The sequence below is a fragment of the Pseudopipra pipra genome, chromosome 6, assembly GCF_036250125.1.
Source record: "Pseudopipra pipra isolate bDixPip1 chromosome 6, bDixPip1.hap1, whole genome shotgun sequence".
In the NCBI taxonomy this organism is placed as follows: domain Eukaryota; kingdom Metazoa; phylum Chordata; class Aves; order Passeriformes; family Pipridae; genus Pseudopipra; species Pseudopipra pipra.
Window position 1 is genome coordinate 3,555,464 of NC_087554.1, and position 26,614 is coordinate 3,582,077.

At 35.8% G+C, this 26,614-nt stretch overlaps 1 protein-coding gene across 6 annotated transcripts in view; it reads right to left on the reverse strand.

Annotated features, from left to right (window-relative positions):
- Positions 1–26,614, reverse strand: part of CCDC73 (coiled-coil domain containing 73) — a 77,916-nt gene that overhangs the window by 4,673 nt on the left and 46,629 nt on the right. For all 6 annotated transcript variants that reach the window (XM_064657058.1, XM_064657062.1, XM_064657059.1 and 3 more), the window contains 10 exons: positions 26,345–26,480; positions 23,426–23,505; positions 18,055–18,183; positions 17,663–17,722; positions 15,047–15,151; positions 10,840–10,950; positions 9,198–9,329; positions 7,019–7,054; positions 5,444–5,612; positions 2,799–4,328 (listed from right to left, as the gene is read on the reverse strand). In XM_064657058.1, coding sequence (XP_064513128.1) covers positions 2,799–4,328; positions 5,444–5,612; positions 7,019–7,054; positions 9,198–9,329; positions 10,840–10,950; positions 15,047–15,151; positions 17,663–17,722; positions 18,055–18,183; positions 23,426–23,505; positions 26,345–26,480 — 2,488 coding nt within the window. The remainder of the gene's footprint in view (positions 1–2,798; positions 4,329–5,443; positions 5,613–7,018; positions 7,055–9,197; positions 9,330–10,839; positions 10,951–15,046; positions 15,152–17,662; positions 17,723–18,054; positions 18,184–23,425; positions 23,506–26,344; positions 26,481–26,614) is intronic.

Sequence of the window (26,614 nt, forward strand, 5' to 3'; positions counted from 1 at the left end):
CTCTAAAGATGTGTTATGTTTCTACTTTGATTAAAAATGTTTCCCATCATTTTCACATATTAAGCTAATGACAAAATAGTGATTTATAGAAAATGTGTGTATTCTAAATATTCTAAGCGAATACATTTTTTTCAAACACTTATATTAAACTCAACTTCTGATAATTATAGTAAAATACACAAGTACTGCCATCCTTACATGATATTCCAGGGCGACTTGTAATAAAAAAAGACATTCTTAATACAAAGTTTTTTAGACAATCAAAAAACATTTTAAAAATTAAGGAGGTTTTTTTGTTAGTGCCTGTATCTAATGTTTCAAGAGATCAGGCTATAGCCATCTACCAAAGGTAGGAAGGACAGATAAGTAGATTAATCATGGCAAAGTATAACTGTCCAGTCCTGCAGAGGTTTTATGCGCTGTAACAGACTCTGTTGAAAGCAATATCAAGTTCCTTGCAGGATGAAAACACAAGCATACTTCCACAATTCCAGTGCAAACAGGAGCTGTTTTGTCACTACACAGATGCCTGTGATCACTGCATCAATAGTAAAAACCTTTGTTTTGCTATGAAAATACATGTTACTTTGTGGGTATGTAATAGTTCTTGAAGAATACTGTCATTTTATCTCGGCAGGAAAATGGTTATGGGTTTGTTTTCTTCTTCAAGCACTCTCCAGGAAGATCTATCCCATTCCCAGTTCATTCCTCTGTTTACTGATATGGAGTGGTTGCTCTCTGGGAACCAGAGTGGTATAAACAGCAAACTGCATTGTGGTTAGGCAGTAAAAGGAATTCCCTCAGATTGGTTTACTCAGCTCGTTCACCATTGCTCTTCACCTCTAGATCTTTCATATGGAAAAATTTAAAAAAATATAGGGATCCACGTGGATTCTACTCCAGGTTTGCCTTTTGGGAAAAGATCTGGAAACAAAACAATACAAAACCCAACCACAATAAATGTTGAGAGCTGCAGTGACTCATAGGTGCCCTGACAGGGAGGTTCTCCAGTCTCCAAAAGAGGTGCAGGATTCAGAGAGGTGAGCAGGCTCAAGTAGGGGCCTATCTAAATTAAGCAGAATGAGGCACACCTGGGATGCAGACCAAGATCCTCACTAGAATCCAAGAAGTGTGGTCACTAGGCAGCTCATTTGGGAATAAGAGTTAGATTAAAATCCCTACCAACTCCTTAGGATAAACTTTGAGTCACAAGTAACTTCTTGGAATTCCAGTGTTTTGCATACAGAAAGGTTTCTGACAAGGAAAGGAGGAGGAACACATGGAAGAACTTCAGATAGTGCTGTCTGTTCTTCCAGAAAAGATCCATGCAGAACAGCACATAACTGTGTGTTATTATTCTTTCATTTGATTGGAAGAATAATAACAATCAAAATTCACATTACTACAAGAATTAATGCACCATGTGAGATCGGGGTCCTGCTGCCTTGCTACCACCACTATTGTTTTAGGGACAAAGATACTTCTGAAACTGAGCTTCAAAAAATGGTATATCTGAACACAAATATGCATAGGCAGGACACAAGTACACAAACAACTTTGCCTGCAAAGCTAAATTCATAACACCAGAACAATGTAAAGAAACCAAACTGCTGGTTTTCTGTCTCATTGCCACTGGCTGCAAAAGTAAGGGATGGGAGTCCATCCTTCTCTTGGTTTGTTCAAGGGGCAAAGCTGAAAACACCACACCAACAAAACCTCAAGTAGACACAAACACCCTGTACTGTGGATCCTGCTCTTCTGAAAAACATCTAAGCACTCAAAGCTCCAGTTTTGTATAAAATCAGGGGCTTTCTGTTCAAGAGCCCAAAAGACCTGCCTTTTTAAGCTTACAGCAGGCATTAAGAATAGAATCTGCATGCAAGCTCTGTTGTGAGAAAGGAAGGCACCACTTGTACTGTCTTTTGCTCTGTCCAGTTACTGAAGTAGAGGAACATCTGCAAATGCATTGGAGTCAGATTACTGTGGAAATAAAAATGATGCTTTTGTTACTTTGCTCAAAGATTGAGTTTAGAAATGGCTCTTTTGGTAAATAAACCTAGGGGTAATCTGGAAGTTAATGTTATTGCAAAACAAACCTAAAATACAGTTTTTCCACATTTCAGTAATAATTTAGAAACATGTGGAATAAAGCTCATATTTACTGTTTTTCATATGCAAAATATTGCTCAACAAATAATAGCCAAGTGCCAACTGTAGGAGATAAAAAAACTCTTTGAGCACTCCTGAAGCTCGGTGTGTTTTCCAGAGCTTGAAAGAATATAAAGTCTTTTCACATGTTCAATACAGTGATGGTTTGAAGTGTCCATCTGAATTAGAGATGTACAATAAAATAAAAAGTAAACCACCTCTAAACCCCATTCAAAGAAGCATCTACTGGTTCAAAAGCTACCCTAAATTTTGATGCAAAATGAGAGCACTGAATAAATTCCAAAAGCTGCTCAGTGTTTTTTAGATCCATGCAGAGAACTGATAGAATATGTTCTATATTAGGGTTAGAAATCTCTGTCAAAATTCAGTTTGTCATTGCACTGATGTTCTTTTAGAAAGAGAAATATGAGAAAAAATTATTTAATCAACTAATTATTAAACTAACAAAAGCTGGTTAGTTGCATTCATACTATAAACAGAGAAATAGCACCTTTCAATTTTTTTGCCATATAACTAAAATGTCAGGTTTACATTTTTCTACACTGAGATACAGAAATTTCACATTTTCATAATTTTTCTAGGCTTATTCAGTATATGGTTCAAAGCATAAATGCTTATTGTTTTCTCACCTTGTCCTGTTTCTCCTGTGTCCACATTTTCACTGAGATTTTGACACTGTGTTTTTGAAATAACCTTTGTGTTTTCCACCAAGCATGGTAGTTTCAAAAGGGAAGGTTCCTTGGAGGCTGAAGTCCATGTAGCTTGACCTCTCATTTGATTTACTCTTGAACAAGAAACGAGGTCTAAAAAATTGAAGTATAGTGGAGTTTTCTCAGCTTTTTTATCTGAGGTTGAAAGATCAAAGGATGACCTTCCACTTATGTTTACTAAATTTCCAGATGTTCTCATGGGTAAAGAGCATGATTCTTTCAGGTGACCCTCAGCAAACTTCCTTCCTGGAACTGTACTGTTCAGCAAGTCTTTTTTCTCTTTTAACAATGTGTTATTTGTTGAATTATTAATCTCCAGGGAATGTCCACTTTTGATGGAGTGTATCTGAGTATCATCATTAATTTTTTTGCATGGAATTAGTTTATCTGTACCAGCTCTATCTGTTGGGGGTTTTTTATGAGCAATTTCAAGACCATCAGCCTTTACTGGAGGTGTGGTTTCAGCACTGGACGTGCTTGGATTTGTAGCATTCCCTGTTTGTTTAGTAGTGTCCTGTTCGGGCTGCTTGCTGGGCATGTCACCTGCATTTATTCCTCGTTCAGTTTTTGGGGGGCATAAATTGAAAGTAGCTAAGACAGACATATTGTCACTGTGTTCTTTCACAGCGTCATCACCACTTGCATTATCACCATACACAGTTGGTAGATTTTGAGCATCAGTTGCTGGAACTCCACTGCTCCCCAGTGCACCATTTGTGTTTATGTTTCTGGCATCATTTCTGTCTTCAGCATCTGCATGTATCTGTTTAAGAGGAAGTTTATGGAAACCACTCCAATTTAAGTTTTTTTCTGTTCTATGTAATCTGTTGCCCACATAATTGTCACTGGTCAGCAAGCTACATTTTTGGTATTCTGCTTGAGAACTTTCTTTAGTGTAGGGCAAGATGCCAAAACTTAACTCCTTGGCTTGATGGTCACCTGTACTTCTCTCACACAGAGAGTTCTTCTCAGTGCAAAGAACCACTTCAGGCTCAGGACTGAAAGCTTCAGGTGTAAGGACACTTTTGCTCTGTTGTATGGTGTCTGATTTTGTGTCTGCCTTAGCAGAAGTTGATTCAGCTGTAGCATTGCACAGTTCTTGCTTGCTGGAGTTGGTCTCCTGATTCCCATTTTTCTTGTCAGCACCTACAGGCTCAGTACTGTCTAAAAAGGCCTTTCTTTGCGTGTGGCCTCCTGCCAATGGCTCAGTGCTGGCCTGTGGCTTTTGTTCTAAATTTGTGTTGTTTTCATCCAGTAACATTCTCTGTGTTGCTCCTGGATTTTCTGCCTCTTTGCTCCCAGTGACATGCATTTCTGAGCTCTGTCCTTGGGTAATTAAATCAGTATCTGTGCAGAGGGTATTCCTGGGAGAAGCCTCCCTTTGCTTTTCTTCACAAGCACTAGCAACATTAATTTCATCCTTAGAACTGTTTTCAAGAACTTGTAAATCTGTAGGGTTGGTAAATGATAACCCAGAGGTTATATAATGCTTTATTTTTATAGTTTATAATTTCCAAAGAGATGGACTCAAGATTAATATTGATACTGATTTTTCTTATCTTATATTACACATACAAGCCTAACAAAAAGTCACTGAAGATAAGTATTGCACTATGGTAGCTTGCAAAATACTTATAAACTGATAAAACAGAAAATATATTAACATTCTGTATATTTTAGATATGGCTTATAGTTGAAATAGTTCTCAACTGATATCTGTCAGCCTTATTATTGAAAGGGGTCTTCATAATGAAATTATAACATTATTTCATAATAATGTGAGTCTATGTAAAGTTTAAGCCACTCATTACTACTGCAACTGTATTTGTCTTTATTTTTGAAAGTGGCATTTTTAACTAAATGGAAAACAAAGCCAAAATAGCTGTTTAAGGGACACACCAAAAGCAACATGCTGGGACTTGATAGTAGTGGGCCATTTCAATACCAGAAGGGTGTTTTCCAAAAGATGCCATGAAGGCTGTGAGCACTGATCTTTTAAACCAGTCACTTTGCAGTTAATAAGCTTTTAAACTTCTGCTTATCTTTGCTACATTTCAGAGACTGAGCATTAGAGACTAAGTGCATTTCCTTTAGGTGGCTTCGAAAAATTACTTACTGGAGTTACAAAGTGCTTTGTACAGACTGTGATAGGTATTGTTATATTATCCACATGAGCAGACCTTCCCTGCCCTAGGCAGCACAGCCACTCTCAGCCTTTTTCATTGTCTTATGGGAAAGGGAAGGTCATTGGTTTTGCTTTCAAACATTTCTATACACGTTACAGTTCTTCCCAAGCCCTGTTCCCTTCTGAACAAAACACACAGAACATTGCAACAGCTTCAGGGGTTAGAGCACACTGACCCTTCTCAATGCCTCAGGGCAGCCACTGGAAGTACTGGTGAATTTATCATAGATGAGCACTACTCACACCAAGAATTTTCCTGTTGTTAGTACAAAATCACTTAACTCAGGATTTGATCATTCTCATCATGCACTGTACCTGCAAACATTTATCCTTCCTTCAACAATACTACTTATCTCTGCTATCCATGTAAGGTTATTACTTTGTTCTGTCTGTAATTCCTCAGTGTTTGAAGAGTGGTCTCTTGTGTTTTTTACTTCAGTTTCTTCTTCATGTCCACAATTACCATATTTTCTTATTACAGATTGTATGAACTCATTTTCTTTCTGAATAGCCTGTATTTCACTGTCTTTTGATTGTTCTTGACCACTCTAGTATAAGAAGGAACAAATGATTATATGTATTTTAATAATTTACTCCACTCACTGATTAGATCTAAAGTTCAGGACTTTGACTTAAAATTAATTTTACAATTCTGCTGGAAAACAAAGACCACTCACCTGAAGTATAAAAAGTTAATGTTAATAAGAGGGAATAAAAAAGCAGACTAATACCCTAGAAGAGTAGGAAAGAAATTAGGTCCTGCTATTACAGTCCACAAAGTTACAAAGACTGACAGAATTTCTCAGTGGAAGGAATTTGTGTTGTACACGTGCTGACTGGATCACTCCCTCTCTCTGGTGGCCAAATCAGTGACCTGCTCAGTAATTCCATGCAGGAAAAGCCTGCAGGATTGCTCTTGACACCCAACACATGTGCATACACACACCTATTAACACCATTTTTTTTAACAAACCACCTAGGACTTTTAACTTAATTTCACAAGCAAATAAGGCTCATGAATTTGTAATCCCTGTAATACAGTTCCTCATTCCCTCCCAGGTGGCTTTTTAACCCAAATTTGAGTCAAATTCAACAGGAGTAGAAGCCTGAAGGATGTGTCTACATCACTGTCTAAATCACTGATCCACTACTGCACCTGTATTTGTGTATTTTTGAAAGCTACAGTCAATAAAGCTCTGTGAAAACTAGGAGCTGAATAGTGAAGAAACAACTTAATAAAACCCCACCAAAATAAAAGGAAAAGGAGATGCATCTTTTATCATCAACTGTTCAGCAGCTGAAGACAGGAGCACGTGCTGGCTCCTGCCCTAAAGACAGGATGTAAAAGTAGGCACATGTGGGAGGGAGCTTAGTCATCAAAGATGTGAGAAAAAGCTGAGAATACCTGGGTGAGTGGAGGTGTTGCAGAAGGAAGGCTGGGATGTGGGAGGGGGTTCCAAGTTCTGTGCTTGGGCACTGGATGTGTGGGGAGGACAGAGTGTATTGCAAAATGGAGGGAGGCACGTGGACAGCACTGGTAAAAATGGGACTACTGCAGTGGTGGCAGAGTAGGTGATGCAGAACAAAAATCTGCAAGAAACAGCTTTATAGAGGTCACAGAAACATCCTGATCCTTCAAATTGAAGTTTCAGTTGAAATTTCTTCCTCTTTTTCTCATCTTTTTATTATTAGCTTCCCTGTCATTCTGATTTGGAAATTGTATGCACTACATCTTTTTGTTTTCTAAGTTTTTCTTCTTTGCTCTGTATAGCCTTGGCACCACATTTTCAAGCTTTTTGAACACACATACTAGAAATTTCCTTTTTATTTCAGGATAGCTGTAACTCTTTTATAATCTTTTGCTTCTAGGAGCTGTTTCCTTAGACAGAAACACCAAACACCACAGTATAACTCTTTTATACAGTTATAAAACAGCTACTGCAGTGGAACTTACCATGTTTGTTGGCACGGGCTGAACTGCTGAATGCATCTGAAATAAACAGGATAAAGAAAGGCATAAAGGTTACGATTCCTTTCCAGATTTTCAGATGGGTTGAATAAACCTACTTTTCAATAACTTCAAATGACTGTTCAGCCCTTCAAATACATGTCCAAGATGCATAAACTAAAATACCTAAATATCAAAACTATTAAACCTGGATTTTAACTTTTTGCCTGTGATTTAGTAAAATCTAAATAAGTAACATACATATACCTAAGATGACCTTTCCCTCAACAGGAAATTCAAAAGCTGCTCAAAACCAGATCCCTCTCTACATATACACACAAAAGAATTACAGCAACCCATTAGTAGATGTAGCCCTATTCTCTCTTGGTGCACAGCTGTATTACAAATCATATTAAATTAAATGTTAAGCACGGTAAGGTTAAACTAAATTGCAATCCAAGTCTGTAATGAGGTCTGATACTGTATCTTTCTTTTAAGAAGGCCCTTTGCTTAATTACTATTGCAGAGGTGATCGATATGAAGAAGTTTACGTACATTCTAAGTTTCATGCCCCACAAATAATTGCAGGGATTTCAGATTGCACTAGGTGTAAAAATAAATATATGCATATTTCCTTACTACACTTGGAACCACAGTCAAGATCTAAATTGCAGCCAACCCCTTTCCCTTTTGTTTCACTACACACTGACTCATTACTGATACAAGGTGGAATTCCACAAATCAGTACAATCAATATGATCTGCTGCAGCTCCTGTAGTTTCTTGGCAGTGTCCAGCCTGCCTAGCTTTGGAAATCTAGTGATTGTACAACACAAAGTGGTGTGGCAATTTGCCATAAGGTAGTGTAAGATGTATATTTAGAAGACATCTCAGACTTTTTTTCCATTTATGAGCATAGCTTTAAGCTTTTCTGCTTTCAAACCCACAGTGCTTATCATGAACGACCCATTGCATTGATTCTGCATCCTAAACAGAATTGATATTTTGTTTTCATTCAAGGAATCAATGATTTTTAAAAGTTACACCTTTTGCATTATACCACATAGAGTTCATACAGCTTTGGCACAACGAGTAAGTCTAACTTCCCTTGCATTATTAAGCACAAAGCAGCAGATATGCTTCTGTGTGTGCTTGAGTATGAGCTATAAATATACATTGTGAAGAAATTTATTTTAAGTTCTTCCAAATTCTAAAATATTTTTGCAGTTTGTAATTTTATTAACAATTAATAGACTAATTCTAAAAAAAAATAATCTGTCTTTTCAGTCCTAGTGTCTTCCTATTTTCCTCAATACTGAAAGCAAAATTGTATACATGAAAAATGAGTTTTCTCTTCTTTGAAGGGTAAGTCATTATTTGGATGTAAAAGTTAATGAAAAAAAGGATATAACCAATACTCAACAGAACAACAGAATACACTCATTGCACAGGGAAAGTTTCTTATGGCTTCTGACTCTTCCCATTTTTTTCAATTTTATAAAAGGCTGGAATACAAATTTGCAATCCAGTTTAATCATGGGATAACACAGAGCTGCAGGGCTCTTCCTTTTGTCCCAAAAGACCATCTTCATGTGCTTAACCACTTGCTGACTTCTCATATGTGCTCTGAATCCAGAGCTGAACATGGACTTGGTTCACCCCGCAATGCAAGCTCAATTCTAGTTGAACCTGCACCATATAAAACAGTCTTTCACCTCCTATATTCATCACCTGTTGAGTTTGCTGTGCCTTTTAAAGGCTCTAAGTGACATAAAGGTTGGAGTTGTTAAACTAAAACTAGAACTTCTATAACCTGTATATTGATTAAAAAGAATCTTCTGATTTGAGAAACATGCATGCAAAATATGTCTGTGGAATAGGATTTAGTGAAGGCGGGTTGTTTAAGATAACTGCTAACTGTTATGTATAAATTTATTAATGAAGTAATATCTCAGGTTTCTATGATATAAGCACCCCTCTGGATGAAAGGGGAACATTCTCTGGGTACAGTAAATTTTAATAGTATTTTGGATCATTGATAAATATCACAGATAAATTTTTAGGTTTACTAATGTCAAAGGAAGATCAGTGGACATGACAGACAAGATCAGAAAAACTGTCGTATCTCTTATTCTCTAAAATTTTTAGAAGACATGGATGGTACTGCAGCTGGTAGAGACACTTACCTGCAGATTTTCCACTTGCTCAGACTGCTGATTTCCCTGAGGAAGATGATAATCTTCAGGATGTCCATGAAGTCTTTTAAGGGAATTCAGCTCATTTTTAATAGTATCTATTTCTCTTCTCATGTTTTCCTCCTGTAATAATTGAGAGTACACAGAGCACACAAACACTTTACTGCACGTGCAGATTTGTAAACCAGCATTTTACAAGGGTATCAACAGCTCAGAAAATTAAAGTAAATCCTTAAAAGAAAAGTGTAGATGCTGAGGAATTTCTTTGCACAAAGTAATTGAGCTCTTTAATTCAAACCAAATTTTTAAGCACGTTTCCATTGCAGATTATACCTTTTATTAACTGGGTTTGGGTTTTTTCCCCACCATTTACTGCAAGTAGCAACACTCAAAATAAGTGAGATTTGTATTTGTAGCTTTCTTCTTTTTTTGGCTCAAAGATAAACATGATTCTCTGCCTACACTGTCAGGAAACTACAACAGCAAATAATTTGCCTGGCACTTTACTTCTGTAAATAGCCTCAAGTATCCAATGCTTCTTCAGTGAATATGTAACAATTAAATTTTTGTATTTAGAACAAGCAGGATGGTCCAAAGCACAAGTTGTAAGAAGGGCAATTTTACAGAAATACCTTCACTTCATTTACAAAGATCTCCAGAGCAGTGTACAATGTTAACTTTACCAGTGATGCTGCTATACTTTAAGAGACCAAATTTCTAGTTAGCCATAGCAGAAACATGAAAAGGAAAAAAAAAAAATCTTCTAAAGAATAGTTCCAAACATTCCTGAGAAATAAGCAGGGCAGATCCAATGTCTATACATGAAACTATGGTATAAAACTCTCCAAGGAATCAAGGACATCAAATTCTCTCAGGGAACTGAGCATCAGAACAGTTTAGTTACTTTGTAGCCTCATGGTTGCAGTCATCTCCATAGTGGCTGCACTCAAATGAGTTAGCCCTAGACAACAGGATTACAAGGACAACTTTGCATTATTTCCCCACAGCTTCCCTGGAAATCCATCTACCAAAATCAAAACCTTTCTGGCAGAAGGTGCCAAATACATAGAAATAAAAAAGACAGACTATTAAACAAATGCTGCTTAGAGTCTGGTTTCCACACACTAAGCAGATCTTGTCCTATTGAAGAGGTATCAATCTTTCCTACTTGTAAACATGCATTTATTATTGCAGACAATTTTTACAGCTACAGTGTTTTGCTAATTGTTTTGGATTAAATAATTACAGAAGTACTCTTTAAAAGTAATGAAGTTGTAGAAAGAATGTCAAATTGAAGACAAATTATTGTTTAGGTGTAGACAGAAGTGAATTCACTGAGAGGACATACAAGACATACACCTTTTCTTATCCCCTTTCACCCTCAGTCCACACTGAAGAATTCCTGTCAAATCAGAACTGCAGGAAGAGCACTGACCTTTTAGAGCACAGAAGTCAACCTAAATCTACCTTTAAAAGAATACTCATCTCTAGAAGAATCTGTGTTACTGGAAAAGAAATTGGTTTTATTGTATTATTTCTGCAATATTTTCTTGGCTTTTAGGAATTGCCTGAAATGCTTGATGACTATTTCAAAAACCTTTTAATACTCTAACATTTAATTTAATAAACCTACATCTTTTTTCCAAGTTCTTAGTGCTTTCTCATGCTCATTCTGAAGATTAAGGAACTTTTCTTCATTTTCCTTTGCCTTCTCCCTTTGCAGCTCATTATCTCTTTCAAGGGCCTGCAATAAAATTAATTATCCAAAAAATAATCAATACCACATTAATGAATTTTGATGTGTTTTATGTTGCTTGGACCTTTGCTTCTAACATGCTGGAAGTGCCATACAGATCAGTGATAATGTGCTATCTCAACAATAATTTTCATAAATTAACAGAAAGGTGCTTATAGTTTAGCTAACAGGAAACAGGGGGAGGTTATGAAAAAAGAAATGGCTATAAAAGGGTATAAAAACACTTGCCATTATTCAGTTTCACTGCATAAGTTTTAATGTTCTGAAAAAGTAATATAAAGTCCAGAGATGAGAAATATGAAATGTAGCATATCTAGACCTGCTGTACTTAAAGAAAAAACTACTGTATACTGAAAGAAAAAAATTATTTTTCTGAACAGTTTTTCTGTCCTAAATTCTTTATGAACCTCTCTTATAAACTGTATAGGCTTTATATTCTAAAACATATCTACTGGAACATGAAGTATACATCTGATTATCCTTTAATTTATTTTTATTAGATCACTGACATAGGAGTGCACTGAAATAACAGTAATACTAAGTTTTACACAATCATAACTGTACTTGCAACATTTTGGGGTTAACTCTTTCAGCTTTCCTGTGATAAATCAAAGCAAGCTCCTGTAAACCAACAGTGTCTTCACACACATTTCAGGTACTCTTGGAATTTTTATCCTATCACATTTTTCTAGTAAACAATATGGAAGATAAAAGACTCACTGCATCCATGACCTACTATATACTTGATAATGTAAACACAACTTTAATGCATGCAGCTATATGGCCAGCTACATATTTATGACTCTGCTGAGCTTCTTTGAAAGTCCACTTGAAAAATGTTAAGTTACAGAGGCAAGACTCCAAAGCAATTCATTTTTACTAAATCTTTTACCTAAAAATGAGTCTATTTGATTCACTTAGCATCAATTTTAAAATGCCTGCGTTAATTTAGCTACACTATTAATAAAAATATGTCTTACAGATATTAACACTGGGAAAATTCAAACTACCTTGCACTTTTGTACACTTGGGAGAAGTTCTGTGTAAGAACATAATGGACCTTCTTTGATAGATTATACAATTAAAAAGATAAGACAATTCAACAATACATAGTCTGAATAATCACACTGATGTAGCATCTTTCATCCTGTTGTATAAACAAGGAATCCAAGACCTCCTCTCTTGGATAAACCCTGCTCTTAACTCCAAGGATGCTTTTACTTGCATCTCAAATGCAACCTCCTCAAAGATGGAATATTATAGTTATTCACAACACAGCCCTTAAGGCAAAATACCTGAACTGATCATATGTTAAAGCCCCTTGTACAGAGAGGGGGGGATACCTGAATTCCTGGCATTCTCAAGTATTCTGTTATCTGGTAAAGAACTGTAACTTGTTTTTCTGAAGTCATAATGGCATAGGCATCCTAGCACTAGGTATGCATAGGCAGAATGAGAAAGGATCCTTTGGAATATGACCTTGCAAGTGTTCTGTCATCTTAAGCCTAAAAATAAATGGTCATTTCTTGTGAGTATAAGAATAAAAATATTTCCACGGGACTGTACAATCACTCCTTTCGTTTTTGGGTTATTCTGAAGAAATTTTTTTGCTCGATGAGCAAGGCCCACAAATTTGACAGGGAAGTGGATCAGAGCACAAGAATAGTACATAAGCTTTAGATCCCATTTATCATAGTGAAGCTCTAGACTCAATACAGATGAAATCAATAGTTCCCAATTTGGAATGAAAGTGCACAGACGTTCGAGTTATATATTCAGCTCCCTATTTTTAAAGTTCCATTTGATGTTTTAAAAAAGTGACAATGCAAAATAAGATGCTAACTTTGTCTCATTCCCTGGAATATCCTGGTAATTGTATCAAACTGTCAGCCAAACAAGTAGCTATAAAAAAGCAACAATATTTTATGACCACTGTTTTAACTGAAAGACAGACACTTCTGATAAATCAAAACAATCCCATGAGTTCATCTGGAAGGAACAAGAACCTGTGACATTCACTTTTAATATCACACTGGATTTACATCATGCTGTTTAAAGGAATCACTGTATTTTATGCATGTATTTATAATGTTTACAAAAAAATAGATCTATTAAAACATCTAGACACTTTTATGTCTCCAGATGTGTTCTCATGAAAGCTTATCACTCACATGTGCTTTTATAAATGTTATGAATCCTTTAATTCCCATTCTCAAGTGAGAACATCTTGGTTTTGAGAATGCACAGAATCATCTCACAAAACTCAACTGGGATCAAATCTTGGCTGAACTTAAGTGACACAGTGGAGCCTAAGAAGGAATATTTACATCAAACTAACCATCAAACCAAGAGCCTCTTATTAGTTATCCATGTCTTGTAACACCAATTTCATCTAAAGTACTTATGCCTGCAAGAAATTACCTTTGAAGGCTGCACTGAAGCTTTGGTGATTAGCAATGGTTTGTGCTGTAGTTGGAACAGCAGGAAACAGTAATAACTCCCCAATCTAAAATAAACAGACCCAAACCAAAGCAGGGTCTCTAATCAGAATTAGTATAATCACAATCAGATATCAATTTTTGGCCTGAACAGGCTGCACAACAGAGACTTGCACTCAATTCATACCTTAACAAGAAGAAAACAAGCTATACTTGTAGACATTTATGTGCAGTCTTCAAAGGGAAGATTCACAGATACCATTTACAGTTTTAGCTGGAGCTTTAAGGCACACTATAAACTTTATCTGAGATGGGAAACAATAGCTCAGAAATACTATCAGAAAAAAGCACTTTTAGAATACACCTGCTATTCAGTAATGCTGACACAAAGATTCTAAAGGGCTCCCATAGTATGTAAGTCATCATCAGTAAGGTTATATACCAATTAAATTATCTTGAGCTGCTGGTTTAATTTACAAAGTAATTTCAATGATCTTAAAAAAATAAAAAGCACATTACCTTCTTACTCTAACAGAAAACAGTATTGTATGAACAGCAAGGAATCCAGCTGTTTCACTGGACCCAACATATAAATAAGAGAAGTTACAGAAAATCCTGCTGCTTTAGGCAATTCTACAGCCAAGGGACTGTTCAATTAATCTTTTAATTCCTAGAGAAATTTTAGCTAGTTTCTGATGGAAAACATAGCTCACCTTTAACCTTACTTGTTTAATCAAGATGCAAAAGTGCTATATTTGTGGCATAAGGCAAAATACTTACAACTATTAAAAATCAAAGTAAAACTTATGGGAAGTTAATCTTATTTAAAATTAGCATAGAAGCCTTTACTTAGAAACAAAAGTATACATTGCACATTGGAAGTTTAATTTGAAATTATCTATCTTAGTTCAAAACCTTGGCCTCACAGGCCAAAGAATGGAATAGTTGTGGTCACGCATGGACAAATACTAGATAATAATTATTAACAGACCAATTAATGTTTGTACCTGAACTCTGCATGGCACATCTGGTGGGAACAGATATGACCTTCATCTTTAGTGCACCGTGGGCCAATCTGCTACTGAAATGTAGAATCCAAACTGTTCTGAGCTACTTTTATGTGCTGAAAGAGGAACTAAGGAGTGCTGGAACTCCACACTCTACATGTGACCACTTACCACCTCTAGAATAAATATGACACCAGACAGCACAGCAAGAAAGGGCCAAGGCTATGCTCTTTCTTAGGCCCTCTGCTCTAATAAAACTGAGGGCAAGCACTAGCTATGACTGAAAATCTGAAATTTGAAGTGTTTTCCAGAAATTTATACCAATATGCAAATTACAAGGAAAAAAAAGGTCATAAAATTATTTGATTCCAAAATACTTGAAAGCAAGCCCAAAGCTGTTTTGGGTTTACCCTCCAGAAATGGCTGCTAAGAATGGCAACCATGATTTACTTTTGGGAGAGAAGTAAAAGAGGGAAACCACAGCCTGTGCTTCAAGGTTCATGCTGACAGTTAAGGAGCTGAGGGAGCAATGGAAGTGAGGTCAAAAGTTCTGAAAAGCACACTGATGTCTTTAACAGCCCTGAACTTAAAAATTACAGAAAAGATAGTAGCAGTTTGTCTAATCAAGAAAAATCTGACCTGATATTCCTCTTTCAGTGCATTTAATTCACTTTCCATTCTGGCATTCGTTTGGGTTATTCGCTGAAGGAGCTCCTGCACACACTGGAGAGAGCTGAGAATTTCCTTGTTAATACAAACGGAAGAGGATACATTAAGATTTTTGTTTCTAGAGTTTAAACATTAACATATGTCTTTTAGGTTATTTTTTGTTTCTGTCAGTGTTTACAAAATCAGGCATATAAAAAAATACTCCAAAATCAGCATTGGGGAAGAGTTTGTAGGCAGAAATCAGAACAATGCCCAGTTATTCTGGCCTTTTGCCTTGGAGAAGACAACATTATTATGACTTACTATAACTTACTCTTTTTCAGAGAATTTTCTTATAATTAAAATGAAATCCACTAATACTTTAAACACACTTCAGTGCAAATCTAAATAAAATATATCAAATCCAACCCCACTGTGAGTTCAATTCAGGACAGAGTAATCTTATGTTACCATATCAAAGTTGTGAAAAATATGGAAAATCCCAAAGAAATTACTCCACTAATGGATTACCCTTATGTGACATTATTCTGTATCTCCTGATGTAAACCCTAATAGATGTGAACTGTCACATATTAGCCTTGCATCATATGGTGCAAGTATACCAGATTTTGCTGTCACTATGTGAACTTTTGTGGTACCTTCATCAAGAAGGTATATTGTTACTTCATGAAGAGTGAATTCTAAAAAAAAGAGCCACCTATAATGAGTTGATTAAAGTGCCATGCATTTACAAACCCATGGGTGCTGCTGTTAAGTTTGTTGCAGTTAGTTGAAAACTGAGAGGGGGAGTCATTTTGTATCAAACACTACAGAACACATTCCCAGAGTTTCAAAGACAAGAGTGAATGATCCAGACAAGGCAACCTCTACTCCCTAAAGAACAGTTACAGCAGTTGCTAAAAGAAGACCTGCACAGGAAAAAACCACCGAGTTTCAGACAGAAGCCAGTCTTGAATGTGCTCAGCGGCTTCAAAATACATTGAGAGCAACATATTATTAAAACAAACACTTTCACATACTTGCCAAGTGCTTTCAAATTACTCTATTTTTGGTTCTATTGGATACATAGAAATAGCTGACTACTAAAATAAAATCATTATTTTGAGTGTGCTCATTGTTTTTCATGCATGTATACTCTTATGCAGAAATAAATATTTTTGCACTGAGCCTCACTTAATTTTTGCTTTAATTTCACATCTAGAAAACTGAACTACAGAGCTGTGGAGTGTCTATCTGACAGCTCAGTGGCAGAGCTGGCCATGATTTTTAAATCTAGTACAGTGTTCACCCAACTAGACCAGATTGCTTCTCTGTACACAGTTCAGTGCAAATCAGCTACAATTTAGACAGCATTTCCAGCCTCAGCCCAAGAACCACTGAAGCCAACGTTTCAGCTGATCCAGATGGTGAATTATTAGTGCTCCATAACACAGAAATCCATGTCTTCTAACCCAAGCTCTTGGAGAAAACACAAAGTGTATCTCTACACTAGAGCCCCCCCCAGACTCATACCAAACTCCTCCATATGTTAAAACTAACCTACCAAACCAACCCCAGCAGTTCACACCGAACAAAACGGAGACACAAAGCAGAGTCCTTCTCTTAGATAACACATATCAAATATGCATGTGAATTATGCTACATGCATCTCCACAGAAATGCTTTTAGTGCATTCAGGGCTGTGAGAATAATGAGGCCTGAATTTGTCTCTCATTTTTTTCCCCTGTGTTTATTGGCAAGTGTTTATTTTTTTAAAAACCAGGGTTTTACAGACTGGAAGAGTGCTGCTGGATGAGCCTCCAGTGTGTACCTCTGTGGGTACACAAGCAAGCTACTGCTTTTGTCCTTCCCTGAGAACAAGAATGAGACACTTCCCTGACATGTTCCCTGTAGACTGAAAACTCTACAACTGCTAAAGAAAAGAAAAAAAAAAAAACAACCACCCTTTTTAGGCTTAATATTCTGCAAAGCAGTGTATTATGCTGTTATTGCAGGGAACAAAGGTTTTTTTGCTATGTTTGATACTTGACTCCATACACCTTGGTTTGAATACCAGCATTTGCTCTGGAACATACCTGAGTTAGCAATAGAAGAGTCTTAACTCTGCTCAGGCAAGTGTAGATGGCATCTTACAGTCAAAATGTTTATGTTCTGTATGAATGGAACATCATTTCCTTTGCATACAATTGACAAATTATTCCAATTTTACCTGGTTTCAACACCAATTTCAGCCATTATTATAATAAATAATAAGGTAAATAATGAACTGTTGGCCACCAGAAAGCAGAACAACAAGCGTGTTACGTCAGCCTTTCTGCTTTTCTGTACTGAGCTGACATGGAGACAACTGTTTCATGGGAATACCAAGTTTCTCCCATCTGAATTCAAAACCAAAAATTTAAGACTTGAAATGAAATGAAGTGACAAACAATAGACTCTGTTCTGGTAATACTCTTTCTAAAATCTGAGCAGTAAACAACTGAATTTAACTAATTTTTGTAGCTTAGTATAATAATTTAAGAAACTTAAACATGAAATATAGCACTCAGAGTTCTTATTTAAAGTAGCAAAGCTGTATTAACTCACCAGCTTTTCTTCTTTAATGTGAGTGTTTTCTTCTTGAATTTTTTTACTAACTGCAGTCTCCTTAAAAAAAAAAGGAGCATGAAGAACAGTAAAAGGCACCTAAAATTAGTGTCAATTTTCCTTATTAATATTGTATTAATGTGAAATAGCGAATCATCATGAGGCTACTTAAAGAAATTGAATTATATTGAAATGTCTTCTTACCCATTTTTTTTAACTATGAAATGATACTGATATTCATAGAATATTTATTTCCCTAGAAAAGGTTGTGCTGGAAATAGTTTCGTTGTATTGTATATGGAGTTAATAGAAAGGAGTCACTGATCTGTACATCAGAGGTAACTTCCAGAAAATAATCACCAAAAATTTAACTTGTTTAAATTCCAAAATACCATTCTGATTTTTTGCTGCAGTTCTTGAAACTGTTTTTCCTTCGCTGCAAGATTGATGTTTTCTTCTCCCACCCTGTACTGAGATGTGACCTTGGACCTTATCAAGTCTGTAGTTACTTTCTTCAGTTCCTTAACACAGGAAACACGTATAAATAGTTCATCCAGTATAGGCATTGCAATTCAAAACACAGACAAATCTTTTAAACTATCCTGAGTTCAGGCTCTACTTTTAAATAATGTGTGGAAACAACAGAACAAGTTAGAGGTACCGAAATTTGTAAGACTTGCTAAACTTTAAACTTATCACAGGTGACTAAAAGTTTATTTTCAGAGGTAAAATGTTATTGTGCTGATTTTACTCTGTTTGAAGTATTTACTTCGTCATTTTGTTATTTTCTCTTCCAAGAAGTAGATCAGAAGTGGACATTGAGTTGGTATTGGTAAAACCTCCTACACTGAGATATATAATAGGAATAAAGTACTATTATAACTACTGTGTATGTTCCTGAGAATGAGGAGGGGAAAAGGAAGAACAGTGATTATCTGGTAAAAACAGGAACTGGCTATAAATTTGAAGGATCTTTGCTTTTCCTGTAACATTAATTACTTACTCTCAGGAGAATGCTAAATTAATTTTATATTAGAAGCTTCTATAACATGATGCCTTTGATTTTATAGTCTTTGTGCTCTTTTAAATATCCTTTTTTTTGGTTTTGGTATCTGTTTCGTAACCAGTTTATTCCAAGCTCCTAGTGCAGCAAATAAACAGCAAATGCTTTGATCTCATTAAATTACAACTTATAGTTCCTGGAGCCATAAATATTGTGCCCTGTTCTCCCCCACCCCTCCCATTCTGGTACAAGGTAGTCTGTTTAATATCTCTCTCTCCTTGAGTGCCCTGACGTTTACTCAGACAAACAGCAGAGGTTATGAATGCTGCTCACAGATAGTATCAAGAATTCTTCATGATGCCATAGTGGTGAACCAAGCATTCAGAATGGCAATAGTTTTATCTAACAACCAAAGTTTGGTCTGTTTAACTTTTCTTCACAAAACTGGAATTCCAGTTATCACAGACAGAATTATCACACACCAATGGTTTTGACTGTTCTGGACAAAATCATAGAACAGCACAAAAGAAGAAGGAAAGATTATGTTGTAGCTGAAATTCACAAAGTTTTATGGAAAATATAAGTATAGGTACTACTTTTAAATAAATCAATCCTTTTTTTTTTTTTTTTGCTAGAGGTTTTATTTTTCATGTATTTTAGCCATAAATAAATCTAAAATTATCTAGTAAGTACTAAGTGCAATTGCAGAATCAATTACAAAACCCAAAGACAACAACGCTTTAAAATCACGATATTCTGTAAGCTAGTAAGGCTTTTCCCCATTTTTTACAATAAAAACATGCATTAGTAGCACTGTTTTTACTAGAAGGCTCTGTAAAGAAATGTGCAAGGAGAGTTGTTGCAGTTAAGTGGCAGAAGGTGCGAGCAGTTTTAACTTTGTACAGGTGAAAATGTGCCCTGTGCCAATCTGCACAGAGAACTGGAATAAAGGGATAGAGAACACACATGACAGGCTGTGCCCACACAAGCAGGTGCAAAAGCCTGCACATGGTACCATGTATTTTCCAAAATTCAGGCTTTACAGTGTGGAGAAGAAAAATCTTACTACTGATTTTGTCATGGGGAAAGAACAAGTCACACGAAGTAAATCATGCCCTTGAGGTAGAAAAGATGCCTGGATTTTCTTCTTTGTAATTAGCAGGTGGATGTGTACAATCCATCTGGAACCAAACCCAGATTTGCTAATACAAAGCTGTAGGCAGGAAAAGCCAAAACCAGCTAACAATCAAAACCCAACACAAACCCTCAAAAAACCAACACAAATGAGACCACCAAAAACAATAGCAAAGTTTTCCATAGTGAGTTAAATCGCAACCTGTGTAGCTGTAAAAATAATATAAAATAATTTATACGTACATACTTACATATATTTTCTTAAAATTTCACTCTCAGAGTTTCTGCTTTATTCTAGTAGATTTCTCTTATTATTAAAGTTACTAGTAGTGTTCAAAAACATATAAATTAAATTGACCATGGAACATATTTTATCAGTTTTCGAGGTGTGCCAAGAAAGAATGACAAGGCTTTAAGCCCATTCCTTTGATGTGTTCCCAGAAGCACACGCTGAGGGACGTGGCTTCAAAAACACTTCATGCCAGCCTAAGTCAAGAGTGTCACAAAAACCCTGTCTGCACCTTAAACCTGTTTTCCTATTGCATGTTGATCTAAGCTAAGACTTCCACCTTTTTCTTTTTTTGTCGAATGTAGTTTTGATCAATATGAAATTTTAATTCTACATTATCTCAAGGCTCATAAATACATTTTCCAGATTGAAAAGGACTGCAAAAGCAGCCATGGCAGGCAGATGTGACCACTCCCCAAGACTACGCTGACACCTTATGCGAACTTTAACTGTCCTAAAATTATAACTACAACTTTTTGCTCTCTTCCTAGATTGGTGCTGCTCTTTTGTCATCTTTTGAGTCTTGAGCAGCATTAGTTGTTTTTTTTAAGCAGCAGAATGAAAGAAACCTTTTTCTTGGCCAGATTTCAATGCAAGCCTTTTCACAGTGGTTGAAAAGAATCCTACCACATTGAATATCAAAATGTTCAAATCCAAAAGCAACTGTTACCTAAAAGGAAATTTTGCCACAGTCCATTACATTAAAATTTAGGAACTGGAATTGAAGCTGGCAATGCCAAGAGACAACTACAACCTCTCCAAATAACATTTCTTTCCTGACATCCCAGAAGACTAAAGCTGTGCAGAGTAGACTGCAGCTTAACCCAAGTTTACTGTTGTACATATTTAACACCACCCAGAACATACATGCAATTTCATTATATTGGAGATTAGGGGCTTTTTATCCATAAATGTTGAATTGCATTCACTAACTTCATATTCCCATTAAGAACAAACCTGTGAGATCACCCTGGTCTGAGTCAAAGTAATGGCTGTGATAAGAGCTGACAACCAAATTAAGATTTTAGTACTATGGACAGTCATTCCTGCTCCAGCACTGAGGCTACAGAGGAAAGAAGTTTGAACCCATAAGTTGTCAGAGCTGTTAGAGTTCAGTCAAGTCTCCAAGGCAGATAAAAACAGCTTTAGAAGTTGTCCAAACTTGTGCTGTAGATATCAGGACTTCTTTCAGCTATTGTAGCAAGTGAAAATAGCCTGCTAATCCCTTTTCCAAACTCTTCTAAACAGTCCAGTTCAGATTGTTCAGAACAGGATAATCAAACTAAAAAAACAATAAGAAATTCAGAAATAACAGAAATAAAGGCATTTCCTGGTGAACTGAAGCAGCCAGATTAAGTTTCAGTTGGCCCCTTCTTCTGCTTATCTAACAGTATTTTATTTAAAATTCATCACCCATGACCTTAAGAATCAAGAGTACAGTTGAAAAAAGAGTGGATCAAGCAATATGTTTAATTGTTGGAGTACATAAATCACTATCAAGTTTCTCACACCTATGTTACTCACAAATTTCACTACGTAAAATTTCCTTAAACATTTCTATTTTCTTATCTCTCAAATGACTTCCCCTCAGAGAATGCTAAGTAATTCTTTATTCTTGGTTTCTTACCAAAAGCAACAAATCCAATTTACTGTGATGCTTAAATATTTCTAAAATGCCTACATTTTTTATATACAATATATTACAATAAAGATATGCTGCATTTTAGATGAATGTCCCTCCTTTTGTCACGTACAAGTTATTTACCCTTCTTTAAAGGAATTGCACAGTTGAAGTGTACCCAATGCAAACAAAGTCGTGCCATTGATACCTTCTGATATTTTTCTGTTGCTCTTCCATCCATCAAATATTTCATATAAATATATATAGCTTTTATATATAACCTATCATTTGAATTATGCAGCTAAATAAACATTTTTAAATTCCACAAAGCCTAACTGTGATTTAGACATTAATCTGAGAATTTTTCCAGTGTTTTGCTTTACTATTATTGTGTTTCTCAGTCTGCTTTTATGATGGTAAGAGTTCTGAAATTTTGAGATCCAACAATCACTTCAAAACTTGATCTTTTTGATACTGAGATCTGGCATGTAACTAAGCAAATCTAGATTGAGTCCCTCACTAATTTTTAATGTAGCTATGTAATAAATACAAGAATTAAGTAAAGCACTAGAGAAGGTAGGAATGAAACAAATGAAAAAAATCTCAAACTGTTTATATTTCAAGATAAAGGTAAATTTTAAGTCAGGCTTTTAATGGCATCAAACTCCAAAGAACCTTAACAACAAGAAGCTGCATGCTCTTAAGAACAAAAACCAGCACTAGATTCAGGGAGACTGTTCAAATACTTCTGTAACTTCAAACCCCATTTTTCAGGGAAAGACAGGTAGTGGCAGGTAAATATCCATTTTTGATCAATATAGATATAAACATAAATATAAAATGTATATAGTCCCTGTTCCTCGTGTACAAATTACCTTCTTTCCCTGACCCTTTTTGTTTTCCAAAAGAATCACAATCTTTACAAATATTCCATGGTAGCTCAAAGCATTCACCTGGAAACTGGGAATTAACATGAGGCCAAGAAGCCAAGACAATCATGTTCCCTATCTAAAACCATTAGAGAATCTAAGGGAGAAAAAAAAATTTAAAAGAAGAGGGAAATAGAAAGATAAGGAGATATAAAAAATATGTGTTGGGGTAAGGTACTGAGTGTACAGAATAAGTCTGACTTAAGAGGATCCTTTGGTTCTTCTCCTGTCAGCCCTTAAGAAACAGCTCAAAAGGAAAAGAGAACTTTATCCTTCCCACATATGTTCAACAGTGTAACTCAGAAATGTACCTGACAAATAGTACCTTCTGAAGAGATGCAGAGAGAAAAGAGCTCAGTGGCCAGACAACTTCTTCGTAAATAAAATTATTATAATCCAGTGTCTCAGCTGCCTGTCACAAAACTCTCCCACTTCTGTCAGAGATTCACTTACACAGTTTATCATCTCTGACTAGACTGGAAACACCTTTCCACATCAGATGGGAGAAGCAATGACAACACAGCAGAGGAAGAAGAGAGGTCATTAATAATTAGCAAGAAACAAGCAGGATGCTGTAGAGGTAAATAAAAATTCCCATGTTAGAGAAATTATTCAGAGCTGCTCCAATTTTAATTGAAGTATCTGTGGAAGCATGAGACTAATTTAGCCATGTCACAGAATGAAAAACTGTTCTGCTGCTTGTCCACTACTCCCATTAATACTGCAGAGGTTTTTGGAAGTCCCAGAGAGTCCTGTTTCTACTTTCAGAAATGCATCCCATACTTACTTCCTTCAGATTACTTATTTCAGTCTCTTGTCTTTTGTTCACTGCTGTCAGTTTCTTATTGTGCTGTATGGCTTCCTGCACTTCAAACAAAAGTGAAACCATGTTAATAAAGACTTCTATCAATATTTGATTTACAACTGCAACGTACGCATATATAACTCATAAAATAACTAAACATCTTCGTGGAAAGGAGACTAAAACTGAAAATATGATTCATTGATTTTTTTCTGTGTGGTGTGATACAATACTGGAGGATTACATCAGGTGGTACCAGTTGTTCTGTACCTCAAACAATGAGAGAAGACTCTTCTCTATGTTGGTTTGCGTTTTTTGTTTTTAATTCTAATTTAATTTTTAGTGTAACTTGATGACATTTTTTTAGGATCACTTGTCCATGAACTTTGAATCCTAGTTTTGTTTTTTAACTAATCCTAGTTTTGTTTTTGTTTTTTAACTAAGGCTTTGCTTGTGATTTTCAGAGGAACACAGAACACAATGGGCCATAATGGACAGAACATACAAATAATTGAGTTAACAGATGTACAGAGTTATATGCATGTAGGCCATGGGAGATAGCAAACAGCAGGGGATAATGCAGCAGAAAACTCTAAGAGTAACCTCTGTCTCTTCTGAAAGGGAAGGGAATTTTCTCTCAGACTTTATACAAGTCAAGATATCACTGGGAAATTGCTTGAAATTCCACAATGAAAAACTGAAGATATTCACTGGCCCCTGGACTTTTTCAGTCACCTATATTCAATCTTAGTATTTTCATCCTCTGAGGTGTCTCTTTAGCATTTTCTGTTTTCTGATTCCTCTTCATTCACTCCTAATCTTTTTTCTTCTGGCACCACACTTGAATACAGGAGCTCTGCACACTCCATCACACCCAGAAAGTCCTTCCCTTTTCTGCTAAAGATGCTCCATCATGGGGGAAGGTGGACATCAGCCTTACAACACAAGAAGCAATTTTGCAGTTTTGTGTGAGAATATGTGCTTTAAACATTAAAATACTGAAGAACGTAACAGCTATCTTCTGATACAGCTTAGGAAAAGCCCATACACATACAAGCAAGCAAAAATTGGTAAAACTCTCTCCTATCCTTCAACAAGAGTCATGTGCTCACTCTCTTGCTTTAAAGTACTAATAGTGGGACATTAGTTAGCCAATAAAGTTCTGGATTTATTACCAATTCTGGTATTTTCCCTCCACAGCACTATAACACATCGATTTCCACTTCCTTGTGTCCCTACATATTGCTTTAATATGGCAGATAAAGAACAAGCAGTTTATAAATTTAAACCATTTGCACAAAATTGTTCCTACCCTTTCCTGCCTGACCTTCCCACTGAGAGCAGTCTCTTGCTCAGAATTTACAGGTCACCTCCATGCCTATTGCACATCTCACACGCTGCCATGCAAATTGAATTCTCTGCAGTAAAGACACACTAGAGTCAAACTGGTGAAGATGTTGGCTCCTTGAACAGAAGCAGTTAGTAACCCACTTAATCTTTTCTAGAGGTTCACTTTGTAATTACTGATAAATGTAAGTAGAAACACGGCAAAAAAAAAAAGGGTTTTTTATCATTCAAATGTAATAAGTACTGAGAGTAATTGTTATTTTTCCTAGACATTGCAAAAAGACTTTTGTATTTGATATAACAGTAAACCCCTGTCCAATGTAAATAAAAGCAAAACACAGCAATATTTTATCTTCATATGTTTTTAATATTAAAAATTAACCTCATAAAAAATTGAATACAAAAAATAACTGGAGGTACTGAAATATCACAAATATACACAGAATATGTCACCAGTTTATTCAAACTAAATTTGAAAATAAAATTTTTGGTTTCAGGCAGAAACTAAAAATTTAGTAAGATTCAGTATTTGAAAAGTTTTTTGGTGTTCTGGATGGTTTTTTGTTTGTTTGATTGATTGAGTTTGTTGTTTTTGTTGGTGGTTGGTTTTGTTTTCAGTGATACAACTACTTCTTTTCCTTAATAACACTTATTTTTGTTTATGTCCTGTGTATGTGTTTACATGGATGCAAACTCCAGGCACATGAAACAATACAAAAGTCTATATTCCAAACATACACTGTGATGTTTGCATGGAAATTTATCACTTTGCTATGAGAAACAAGGATCTCTCTTTCAAATTAACACGTACAAAACTTCATTTCAATGAGGTATTTTTATTACCTGGTTATCCGAGTAATTATTTGACAGATAAAAATTAAATATTTATAGAAAATAAAAGTGTGTGGAATAGTATTTTTGCCTGTTGGTAGTTTCACAAATAATTTTGTTATGTTTCAGCACATGAATGGGGATGTGGTACAGATTTATAAAGCTTGAATAGACCCATAACAAGAATCTACATAACAATGATAACTGCACAAAATTATTCATAACACCCTATTTATTTATTGAACTGGTTTAAGATTTTATATTTCTGTACAAGAAAATAATTTTTATTATTTCATTAATGGTCTTCATCCATTTTCCAACATTAAACCTACATTTAAAAAGCATTCATTTTCCCCTGTTTGCTAATTCCTTTACTTTCACCCCCTCATTTTCACTGGTACAACTGCTTTAAGCTGGTTATGCTGAATGGCAACAGGGAGTTGGTTCAAATTAAGCTGCTTTTTTGAGTGTTTTTTGATTGGGTTTATTCTGGTCTGGGTTTTTTTTTGGAAAGGGATGGATCTACCGCTGGATTGTTCTGATCACAAATCAGTTCCTCAGTATAATTTCCTGTGTGGTCCCACACACAACTGTAGTGGTGCATCAGCAAAGAGCAGCACTTGGCCCAGGGCAGCTGCTATTTTTTTGAGTTGTCAGGTGTCTCCAACTCAGTGCTGTCAAAACACAGAAAAATCAAATTCAGGAGGACATTTAAGACATACATACCACTGTGCTCTAGTTTTCCATGGACCCCCTTTATGATTCCAAACTGAGATGCAACAGTAGCATAACACCTCTCGACTTCGTTCAGCTTCTTATGATGCTCCTCTTTCGCTGTCGAGTGCATCTGTAATTTCTGATCCTGTCAGGGACATAAATGAAGCACACATTTACTGACAGTAAGTAGCTCTCCAAATGCTTCTGAGTGGAACATAAATGCAAAATCGTTCCCAGAATATCTCAGTTGTTTATTTCATACCTAGTTATCAGTTCCCA